The 11,516-nt window shown below is 41.9% G+C and overlaps 2 protein-coding genes across 2 annotated transcripts; one reads left to right on the forward strand and one right to left on the reverse strand.

The window, feature by feature from the left end:
* Nucleotides 1-2,864: 2,864 nt before the first annotated feature.
* Nucleotides 2,865-6,373, forward strand: si:dkey-19b23.8 (low density lipoprotein receptor adapter protein 1). The gene is made up of 3 exons (XM_004079899.5): nucleotides 2,865-3,135; nucleotides 4,572-5,270; nucleotides 5,349-6,373. The coding sequence occupies exons 1-3, from the start codon at nucleotides 3,120-3,122 to the stop codon at nucleotides 5,432-5,434; spliced, it is 801 nt and encodes a 266-aa protein (XP_004079947.1). The 5' UTR covers nucleotides 2,865-3,119; the 3' UTR covers nucleotides 5,435-6,373.
* Nucleotides 6,374-7,345: 972 nt separating this feature from the next.
* si:dkey-19b23.7 (uncharacterized) lies at nucleotides 7,346-11,203 on the reverse strand. The gene is made up of 8 exons (XM_011487549.4): nucleotides 10,978-11,203; nucleotides 10,697-10,768; nucleotides 10,548-10,619; nucleotides 10,094-10,308; nucleotides 8,594-8,654; nucleotides 8,363-8,528; nucleotides 8,012-8,209; nucleotides 7,346-7,937 (listed from the first exon to the last, which is right to left on the reverse strand). The coding sequence occupies exons 1-8, from the start codon at nucleotides 10,990-10,992 to the stop codon at nucleotides 7,840-7,842; spliced, it is 897 nt and encodes a 298-aa protein (XP_011485851.1). The 5' UTR covers nucleotides 10,993-11,203; the 3' UTR covers nucleotides 7,346-7,839.
* Nucleotides 11,204-11,516: the final 313 nt, after the last annotated feature.

Here is an 11,516-nt window from a genome sequence, read left to right on the forward strand (position 1 = left end):
TAACGTTGGGAGTTGGGTCATCTAGACCCACTAGACAGTGCGCTGAACCTTTTTTCTTCAATGATTTGTGATCTTCACTGGTGTCCATGGATTACGTGAAATCCTCTCAAACTTTATCCACCTTTGTCATGGTAGGGAGAACACGTCAATGCAAGGGTGGGGTCATAGGATAGCACAAGGGTTAAGCAAGACAAAACAGTCAGAGATAAGTCAGTCAGACTTTATTAACTGCGTTCACAGTAATTCTAGAACTTGTTTCTAACACGCTACACATTTGCTACATTAAAAGTGTTAGCTGTGTTCGCAATACCTGTAACTCTCAACTTGTTTGCAACACGTAAAAAAAACAGACTCATACAGCTGAAACTAACATTACTGCAACTCAGCTTTCTCTCAATCTTGTTAGTAATGCTTAAAAAACACAGTTTGACACCGTTACAGTAGCTACATTAGAAGTTTTAGCTGCGTTATCTTTTTTGCAATACCTGTACAGTGTTCCCCCGTGTATTCCTGGTTTCATGTATTCGCAGATTTTTATTTCAGTCACTTGACATTTCCGGTTCATCACAAAAACTCAGATTTAGATGCTTGTTTAAGACTTCCAAAGGAGGCGCTCCAGGGGAGGAGGGGAGTCAAGATGAAGAGCATGCCGGCCCGTCGGCCTCCTTGCTGATTGCTAAGGAATATTTAACAGCTGGTTCCATTGGTTACTGAATCGCCACCAACCAAAGTTTGTTCCCTTGCATGGAGAAATGGCCAGAAAATGTCCTGAAACGCTAAGGAAGATAATTGCATAGAGTAACTATCATCCGAATGAATGAAGGATGGTTGAAACCGGCCTCTTCTGGAAGAAGATGCCCTCTTGCACTAAACTGATGGCGGAGGAAGCATGGGCTAGTGGCTTTAGGGCACAGAGAGACATAGAGACTTTCCTAATGTGCGTTATAAAGTACAATATGGTACAGTTTATTGCTCTGTTGCTGAATTTAAAAAACTCTTTTTGTTGACCAATATTTCAATGTTCTTTGATAAATGTTTAACAAAGCATCAGAAATGTTTCAGAAGGGTTTTTGATGAGTAAGGATTGGTAACGGACATTCTTCAGCCGCGGGGGTGGGGGGTGGTTCTCCGTGGTTCTGCGTATTCGCGGGTGTCTCTAGTCACTAAACCTAAGCGAATACGGTGGGAATACTGTAACTCTCGACTTTGTTTTCAACACATAAAAATACAGACAGATACTGCTAAAACAAACATACCTGTGACTACGCTAACTCCCAACCTTGTTAGTAACACCTAAAAAAATACACGTTAGCTGCACGTTAGCCGTGTTAGCGTATTCACAATAACACCCAACCTTGTTTGTAAATTGTAACATTTTGACAGAGCACCATGTACTGTCCAAACCCCTATGATAGCAGTACCCACAACCAGGTTTAATTATTAAATAAGAGATATCATATATTAGATAAGTTATAAGGCGCACTATGTTCTTTGAAAAAAAATGAAGGCTTTTAAGTGCACCTTTAGTGTGAAAATTATTTTAGCATTAACTTATGTTTTCCTAAAAGAATAAAATAACAGTGATTTTATTTAAGCAATTGTTTATTTTACCTTAACTTTTCTTTGTTCATTGAGATTTTTCTGCTGTTGACTGCCGCAGAACATGAAGTGCAGTTCTCTTTTTCAGCGTGCTCTACAGCAGCAGCTGCACCCCTGTCTGCACATGGATGCTGAGTCCGTTATGCAGGGCGGCTCCTCTCTGAGACGGTCCATTATGTCACCGAAGCTCCAAGAATAGTTCCAGTGTGCCATGCTCAGCACTGAGGCAACTGTGACGTCCACAACCTAACTGTTGTTGGGCAAAAACCCAGGAGAAACAGGGGCCTTACTGTTTCGCAGCATCAGGCACACCCAGGGCAGCGTGTACACACATGTGGAACTGATTTAAGTTCTTCTCTGCCACCGTTCCAACTGCAATAGAAGCAGATCTCAGCACGTGACGCAATGCCAACTTAATGAGAGGTGGTGGGTTTCAGATGGTTTCTCAGTATGCTGGCGCACTTATGCCCTAATAAAGGAATGTTAAACCTGCAGCTGCTGGAAAAGCATAGTGGTGTTGGGTTTCACTGCCATGATACTGGATCACAAGATCATTTATTATTTGACACTATTCAATTACATAATGATTTATCTTTAAAATGTACCTTTAAACCAAATAGTGTTTGGTTGTATAAAAAAGTGGAACTATTGATAGTAAAATGATGAATCCTTTCATTTAAAACTAACAAAAATGCTGTTTACAAAATATTCCTTAAAAATAAAATCAAAACTTGGATATAATGAATGGATATTATTGTGTTTTTTTATTTTAAGGAAAATCCAATAAATATTTCCCTTCCTCAGCAAAAAGTAGTCTGATTGTGTACTTGTTCTATAAAGTGATGCAGTATATTTGAAATGTTCTTTTTATGTACTATATATTCAGTTCAATACTATATATTGAATTGAATTGTTCCAATTTAGTCTGAAGAAGTATTCAGTCAATATACCTTCTACACTACACGTACATGTTATATTATACTCAGGCATACTAAAATAAACTTTCTCAAGTGTACTACTTTTTACTAATTTGTATGAAAAGCCTATCACTGACTTTCACCAAAGTGTTTAAAAACTTTGGGGAAAAGTCAGTATCTTCTCAGAGAAGTATGGCGAATGTCATAAATCAAAGTATTCCTGTTATTAAGTGAAAGCCAGCTCAGTTATGGTTCCCGCTACCTCGTACCGTAAATCCTTCTTGTGTAAACCTCCGCCATCCTCTCGAATCAAAGCCAGCCTACCGCCAAAGCGCGCGCGCATCGAGCTCGCGCCTGCGTCGTTTAAAACCGACTCCCCCACGCGCTCCCGCTGATTCATTGACTCGACCGTCACGCTGTCGTAGTGTCTACGTCCGAGCAGCCGCGTGCTCTTAAAAGCCAGACGCCTCTCTTCGAGGCTGTTTCAGACGCGCGCGGGACTGTCAGTAGCATTTAGCTAGGCTTTAATGTTTGCTAGTACGGTGACTTTTTTTTTTAAACTTCTCCAGACGCCACCGTTGACGTGTCGCGCACGTCGTTTGCATGAAACTGCGGCCAGGTAAGAATAAAACCAGGAAAAATTAAGTTATTTAAAAGTAATCTGTACCGTATAAAGTCCTGTCACAAGCAATAATTTCATTTAAATGCGGTTTTTAAATCAAATTTAGCGTAAATATTAGCGTCCAAACAAAATGTTATTTTTAGTTTGCATTTTACTGGCATAAGGCGAAGGTGGAACGTTATTTGAGGCTTTTTTATGCTTATCGCGTTTTCTGTCATTTTTTTAGGTCAGGAATGATCTTAAAACAAAGAAAAAAAAACGAAATTTGCTTGCTTTAAGTTTAAAGACTTTATTTTTCAACTTTGGTCTAAAGAAAGCCTTGTTAGCTTTAGTGTAAGATTAAATTACTTATCATGCTTTTCTCCAATATGCCATTTTGTGTGTCATATAGTCATTTATTTGATAAAAGGCTAGAAAATAGATTCAAGTAATGTTCCTATGTGTGCACTATAGCTAAAATTAGAAATGGTTGGTCTGTCCCACAGACAGACGCACAGTCCTGCATTAAGGGGAATGTGTCCCAGCAGGAAACACAAACACTTCATGTTCTGATAGTAAAATATTAGTGTAGCTGCCTGTGGATGCAAATCAAATCAGAGATATTTTTATCACAGACTGACTAAGAAAGATGTTTTTTGTGTGTGAAATTATCAAAGTACTTTTTCCTTTTTGACCTAAGCAGACTGTAAAGGCTTGATGTGACACGCTGTCAAAAGCACGCCATTGTTTGGAGGAGAAATATTTAGGGGATGCGAGGGGGGTGTGGGGGTGTGGAGCTGTTTCCTGTGCAGGATTTTCACTAACAATGGTCTCCAGCTCTGAGCCGTCACTGCTTTGCTCTGAGAGGCTGAGGACGGAGCGTAGGATGTTTGGAAGGACGGCAAAGAAAGCGACGGGAAAAAATACAGGAGTTAAAAACAATGGGAGAACGGGCGGCTCTGGGGACGGGGGGAGACAATGGGAGGTCAGCGTTTCATAACCCAAAAGAAAAGGGACTTGGTGGCCGATTGGTGGAGTGTCCGGCCAGAGACTAGTCGGTTGTGGGCTCAAATCCATGGTGGGGGTCATAAGAATGGTACCTGCTTGACACTTGTCTTTTAAGCAATTGGATGAGGGTTATCCTGCCTCTGCTCCCCCAGGGATGGAAAAATAATGCACATACAGGTGTTTGACAACCGATGAAACTTTTACTTGTCCTTGTGGTGCTGCGGTATCTTTCCAGTTGTTTTTGGCTTGTTTCCAGCCCTCTTAAAGCGTGAGGTTGCAACCAAACAAAGCATGTCTGTCATTTTTTAGCGGCTGAACCTGTTCTGGTCGGCTTTCCTGCCTCAGTGTGACTTGCATTCTTCTCTGCTCAAAGAAATGCTGCCTGGAAGCAATAAAACTGCCTCAGTGATGGAACATTTCTGTCCTTTCTCCTCCTCTTTTTTTAGATCAAAGCAGCGGGCCAATGACTGGAGTGACCTCCGAAGACCACGGCTCAACAGGAGCAGTCAGCCCACAGCAGGTTTCCTCTAAACCCAGCTCCAAGCACACCATGTCTCTCGGCAGCTTCCAGCTCATGCAGACCATTAAGAACTCTCCGGCTGCGTTCCGGCGGCGGTTCGGCCGCGACCGAACCGAATCGCTCTCCCATGGTGACCCCCTGTTTAAAGTCCACTACCTCGGCACGGAGAAGATCTTCTCCTTGGATCGAGAGCAAGCCCAGGACGCTATTGCACACTTGCTGGAAGGTATTGCAAACAGGAAGAAGCTGAGCAAAGATCACGCCCTGGTGGTGCGGCCGCGATACGTGGAGGTCAAGGAGCTGAGCACGGGCCGGCAGCTCACCAAGACGTACCTGCAGGACATCGCTTACTGCGCGGCGGACGCCAACCGGCCCAACGTCTTCTTGTACATCTGTAAACATCACGGCCAGCAGCTGCAGTGTCGGGTGTTCTGGTGCAGCCGGGCGGAGCGGGCGCGGGACATGACGGCGTGTTTGGCGCGCTCCTTCCAGCGAGCGCTGAGCGACTGGCAGCAGGACGGCTCGTCCACGCTGACGTCGGGGGAGGCGAGGGCGAAGCTGGTGGAGGAGACGACCCGCCGCTCTCCTTCCAAGAGCTCCACGCTGCCCGCCAGCTTGGGGAAAGGTGAGGCTGTCACATTTTTTTTTCAATTCAGCGGTTCATTAATCGGCTTCAATCACTAACTTCGGTGTTTCTCCGAAGTTCGCTGGAAAAGGAGAGGCTCTGCATCCCGGAGCCCGATGAGGACCATCAGCAGAAGAGGATCCGCCTCCAACAACTGGAGCTGAACCCCCACCCCCACATCAACGTACATGCATTATGGGATCAAAGGGAGGACTGCTAAGGTGTCCCCCCACCTTTGCAAAGTGGCATCAAACGCTGCTGGAAAACAAGCATAACTGGAAAATGAAGAGTCTTCATGAAGGGACTTCAGCTGCAGATCAGCGCCGTGCCATTAAAACTGTCCAAACGAACGCCAGGACAGAAACCCAACATGGGATGAAGGCGTGTGTCACTGCGTTAAGGCTCTTTCTGAGCATTGCCTTTATGACGGTTCAGCCTTAATTTCTGTGAAATGTAAATGGGGTGTGGAACCTGCATCCTAGCTGTAATGAACAGGCTCCAGATGAATCTGCAGTGTTGCTTCAAATGGATGAAAAACGGCCGGTCTGGGTTTTTTAGCGAGTGGGGTTTGTTCGGGGAAAGCTGCTGTGGGGTTTTGCCTGGATCTGTGCAAAACCACGAACAAAGTGTCCCCCCCTTTTTTTTTATTTTCATTTTTTTAAGCCTCTGTGAGGAATGTGCAGCCATGCACCTGCATTCTAAACAGAGACTCAAGGAATGTCTTCATCCTTCTCACACCAGGCTCTGAAATTCCCAAGTCTCTTCCTTCGTTTTCTTTTTCATCTCCAATCATTTCACGCCAAGTTTACAAGTCTGGATCCGCTGCTCCGACCTCATACTCCTCCTCCGTCTCCGACCAAAGCCAGGCTATAAACCGCCGCAAACGTCTACTTTTAGTGTCTTTTGACTGCAGAATTTTCTTTGCAGTTTATTTTATTTTTTTAAACGTTTTAATTTACAAATGGCAAAACCCTACTGTCAGAAGATTGGGGGGGTTACTCTGCCTGCTTTTAGGATGTATTTTATCAATGTACTGTTTTATGTTATACATATTTAAACTGAAAAATGTATTTTAAGAATTATTAAAAGTTTTTTTTTATAAAGCTTGTGGATAAATGTGTAACCTGCTTGAACTCACTGTTTTTAGTGTTGAGGAATGGTCCGTCTGCTGACAGGAAGGCTTCATTTTTCCAATGTTATATTTGGCCTGAAGTAAACACAGTTGTTGTCCTCAATACTGGGGGAGTGGGGGCAAAGCTATTACAAGTCCTGGGACTTGTGATTTTTCATGTGACTGAATTCCCAGGACTTTATTTTCTCTATTTTTGTCAATAGTAGCCTATAAAAGAGCTTTTAATTTGGTGTTTAATCTGGATATCTAAAGCTCTTAATTTGAAATTCCTAAATCTGGATTGATTTAAACCCCCGAAACGGTGAATGTGAGAACTGGACCGATTGAGTGTGACGTCGCCCGTAAAAGATGCCTTGCTTGAATTTTGCCATTTCCCAATACGGACGCCGACCTGTTGGAGCCAGACGAAGTCTGAGTCATTGTTACTATGGCAACCACTCTCACCAATCAGGGGCGAGCTTGTTGGAAGTCCACACCCCTACCACTTGAACATGAGCTACACGAAATCTATCAAACATTTCCGACGTTCGACATCAGACCACATACTTTGAGGCATCTGAGTGGTCAGTTCATAACCTGAATAACTTGCACAAAGAAAAATAAAAGAATTAAATTAGCAAGAATGATTAAAAAAAAAGTGGCAAACAACGGTTATTCTGTCAAATATGACTAAATTACTTTTCTGTCGAAGTTTACGGGATTTTGGTTTGGAGCTAGGGGGCACTTCCTGTTTGTAACACAAAGGGGGAGGGGTCACTTCAGTCCAGTTCTCGCATACAGTCATATTTGAAGTTTAAAAAAAATTGCATGTGTCCGAATTCCATGAAAATCTAGGGCACTAGATGGTCTTCCTGGATCTTTGGCGATTTCATTTAGTCTGTACCAGAAATAAGTCATTGTGTATGGGTGACGTCATAAATACGAACATTTTAGAGACTATGACTTCACTGTGTTCTTGGAGGATTTATAAAAATTAAATGTACATCAATTTATTTCAATCGACCAATCGTTCAAACGCAAAGCATTGTGGTCTATCTTCACCTTTCTAGTGAACATCCGTGGTTACTGGTTTATCACAGAGACTTATGGAAAATTTCCAGGGCTCTGGATTCGGGAAATGCCGATTCGGACACCTTTACAAAATGGCAAACGTCCTAAATAGTGCGCTAACCGAGGAATAGTGACGGAACTCGGACTCATTGTAGGATTTTTGTAACCCTTGTGCTATCCTAGACACTTTACCATTGGGAGTTGGGTCATCTAGACCCCCTAGACAGTTCGCTGAACCTTTTTCTTCAATGATTTGTGATCTTCACTGGTGTCCATGGATTACATGGAATATTTCCACCTTTATCATGGTAGGGAGAACACGTCAATGCAAGGGTGGGGTCATCTAAGATAGCACAAGGGTTAAACTTGAGGTCGAGGAGTAGAACTTCATCTGGAAGAGTCGTGCATGGAGGGTTTGCGGAGTCGTTGCTGCTCCAGCAGGGACTGGACATGCAGACGCCTCAGAGGCTGCACCTCCTCCAACACTGCAACGAGAGTTTCCCCATCACTAAAACACGGGGCTCAACGGCACCACCTGCTGACTAAATAGGAGAAGCACCTTTGTCGTAGTGCAGCTCGTCTCGGTCCCCGTACACCACGTACATCTCCAGGAAGCTCATCAGAGCTCCCGTCACGAGGAAGCGCTCGGGCGCGGGGAGGCTTTTGACGTAGCGCATGTCCAGCGCGAAGGGGTTGGAGGGGGAGGGAACGGTGCAAAGACAAACCAGCTCACTGACCACGTCCCAAACACGGACGCCTGGGAATCAGACTCCAAGAACTTTAGCTTTAGTCTGCTGAGGATGATGTGTTAGTGATGTTTTTGGGAACAGAAAGTTATTCGTCATCAAACACATCTGCAGGGGATTTAGCTCACATAAAAACTCAAAACGGGCACAAATTGTCTCCATACCTCGAGTCTGCCAGTCTGTGATGGACTTGAGCTTCATGGGCGTGTCCTTAACCATCGAGTCGGCACCTCCGATGTTGACCAGGCGCTCGTGGTTGGAGCGAATCCAAGCGTAGGGGCGTCCATACTTGATGTAGCCAGCCAGTAAAAACAGAGTGCAGTTCACCTCCTGAGGAAAGAAATGGAGCTAATCCACTTTAAAAAAAAAAAAAAAAACTTCCTGGACAAACTTACTGGCACGGCTATTTCTCCTTCACTGGGAGACGCAGGAAGTAGATGCTCTTCACTGAATTCCCTGCCAAAAGAAATGTGTTTTTTACTGAGCTGGCTTATTTGGTATTGTTTTTAGTTAGATTTAAGCCTAAATGTGCTTAAAAAAAAGCAACGTTAAAAGAGATAATTGTCCATTTTTAGATTCCTTTATAAAATAAAAAAAACGTTTCAAGTTGATATTTTTATTTCTTTATAAAGATGGATTGCTAAGCTGAGGCATTGAGGTCTCCAAACACGACGAACTGTGATGTTGGATGTCAAAACCATTTCCTGTATTTTCTTATTTGAATGATAACTTTCCCTCTTTTCCCATTTAGTTCCATTAAAAGTAGAGAAACTTAACTTGACAGTCTAACAAATTTATTATGAAAAAGTATCCAATCGTCCAGTTTCCAATCGGAAAATAATGAGCTTAAATTAACTGTAAAGGAAGAATTTTTAAGATAAAATCCCATGTTTGAATGTTTAGGAGTCAAAATCAAATTACACAAAACTTTTTACCTAAATCTTTTATGTTTTTATCTTTAAAAAATCCAACAAATGTTATTAAAAAAAATGATAAAGGTAAAAAGTGTTAAAAGTAGTACTTTTTCAAATCTCCTTGCAATGAACAGATGTTATCTTTATAATTCTAAAACTTTATTTTTTAACAAAATGTAAAAGTTTTTGCCAAATTTTCTTAAACTTAATAAATGTCTTCAGATTTGTGCTCCAGTTTGTGTAGCTCAAGGTGATGATCATGTGACGGGGCAAGAAGAAGTCTAATAGTATAATGCTCTCTCTATACTTTTATTTTGTCAAACTGCATTTAATATCGAAAAAGCCTAATAACGCATCTATTAATTGGTAACGTCTTTTTTTTCCTGCAATAAAGTTTTTTCTGTGTCAAGAACAGTTTTTTTTATTTAAAAATTCTCTTTAGTCCTGACTTGTCATTATCAGTACTTTAAAAAAAAGATATCCTATTTTGGGAAACAGAGGGTTTTTTGGAAACTTCAAAATAGTCCGTATGAGATTCATGACATCAACTTGATCAGGTTGTGGTTTTACAAAAGGAAAAAAAGTAGATTTCCGGTGTGTTTCTTATTGTTTACCTTTATTCTGAAAGTTTGTGAAGAAAATCCCATTAAAACTCATATTTTATCATCATCTATTGGCAATTATTTCACAACACTTTCTATGATTAAACTTGAGACATTTAAAAAGGAAGAAAATTGTTCTACAAATATTATTAGTTCATCACTTCCTGTTTGACATCTGTTTTAATCTAAATAATGGTGCACTTTTTCCAGAAAATAAAGCTGCACTTTACTTTGAAAAGCCCTCTCAATTCATCAATATTGTAATTCTGTTATTAAAATTGTACTTTTAAACCCGCCACGCATTTAAAGAAAGAACAGTAAATGATGGAGGCTTGTCACTAACAACTGCTACTGTGCTACACACAGTTGTGTTCATCACCTGGAAGTGTGAGGTTGCGTCTTGATGTGTTTGTGAGACGGTGGACTTTGTGGCCCCTCAGGATCTCCAGGCACTGGGGAGCTGCTCCCACTGGCCAGGCTGGGGGAGCTGCTGCTGGGAGAGATGTCACTGCTGTTCAAGCTGCTGGAGGTGGAGGAGGAGGAGGAGGAGCGTGAGGAAGCTCTGGACACCACAAAACCAGGAGAACGACAACCCTGCAAAGAGGGGTGAAGTGCCAGTCACACCAACAAGTCACTCCATGCAAAAACATTTGAAATTTCACAATTAACCAAGCAAAACAAACAATAAAACACATATTTTCCAAAAAAATGAAAGATTTATTTGTTTTATTTGTGTTGCTTTTTTGATTGTGATTTTTAAAAATGTTTTTTGTTGATGATTTTTGGACTTCAGGGGCCATGAAGTCTACTTTTCTCTAAAACTAGACACTAACCAGATCCTCGTTGACGACGGTCAGCAGCAGCTCCTCTTTCCCTCTGAGCCACGGCTGGAAGTATTTAAAACCCTGCATGAGGAATAAACAAAACTGTCCCTGCTTTGATGAACGGACACCTTGTTGCGCTGATAGGAGGCGGAGCAGACCTGTAAGGATCCAAGTAGAGCCAAATCATTCAGAAAGTGCTGCAGTTTCCTCTTCGTCTCCCTCTCTCGCTTCTACAAACAAGAACCACATGAACCAAAAACAATGACATCAATCTGCTGCAACACCTCAGCATCCTCCCTGTATCCTAGCAACGCCTCCCCCCAGCATCCAGCGTCCAGCCATTGTTATCAGACACTGCCCTTGTAATGTTTAGGTGAAAAACAAATGCAGATTTAGGGAGGAAAAAGACAAACAGCAACACATCCGAAACAGTACTCACGCCTCCACTGCTCATCTTAGCGGGAATTTAACCGGATACGGTTTCTCCGCGACTGGAGGTCATTTTAAAGCTGTCAGATGATCCAGGAAAACCTCAAATCCGTCCAATGAAATGTCCACATGTGGTTATTTGTTCCGGGAGTGTTCGGCTTTGGTCCTGGAATCAGGTTCGTCTGTTTTCACCAGACGCACCCTAGTGGCCAAGTTGTAGAACTGCAGCCTTGCTCAAAAGCTAAAACGCCCAACAGTAATTGTGTTGATTCTGACAAAAATAATACAAAAGAAAAAGATTAGCAACGTACTTTTAATCCAATTAAAATTAATGATGCAAAAACAGGTCAATACCTATAGACCTAGAAGTTTAAAATATTAATATTTACTCATTCTAATTAAGTTTTAAACTAATTTTATATTTTTTAACATTTAACTGATTTAATTGTAATGTTCTACGTTGTTGCTCTTTCATATAATTTGATTTTTTATGAAACATTAAAATATTACATAACTCACTTTGAGTTGGAGTGGCTCATTTGTGCTTTT

This window comes from Oryzias latipes, chromosome 18 (assembly GCF_053564925.1).
Source record: "Oryzias latipes strain Hd-rR chromosome 18, Olatipes_Hd-rR_3.1".
Lineage (NCBI taxonomy): Eukaryota > Metazoa > Chordata > Actinopteri > Beloniformes > Adrianichthyidae > Oryzias > Oryzias latipes.

What these genes read in the sequence shown, in the direction of transcription:
- si:dkey-19b23.8 (XM_004079899.5), top strand. An exon ending in GCCCGCCAGCTTGGGGAAAG is followed by an intron (nt 5,271 to 5,348) that starts GTGAGGCTGTCA and finishes GTTTCTCCGAAG; the next exon opens with TTCGCTGGAAAAGGAGAGGC.
- si:dkey-19b23.7 (XM_011487549.4), bottom strand. An exon ending in CTCTACTTGGATCCTTACAG is followed by an intron (nt 10,620 to 10,696) that starts GTCTGCTCCGCC and finishes TTCCTCATGCAG; the next exon opens with GGTTTTAAATACTTCCAGCC. An exon ending in CCGTCGTCAACGAGGATCTG is followed by an intron (nt 10,309 to 10,547) that starts GTTAGTGTCTAG and finishes CCCTCTTTGCAG; the next exon opens with GGTTGTCGTTCTCCTGGTTT.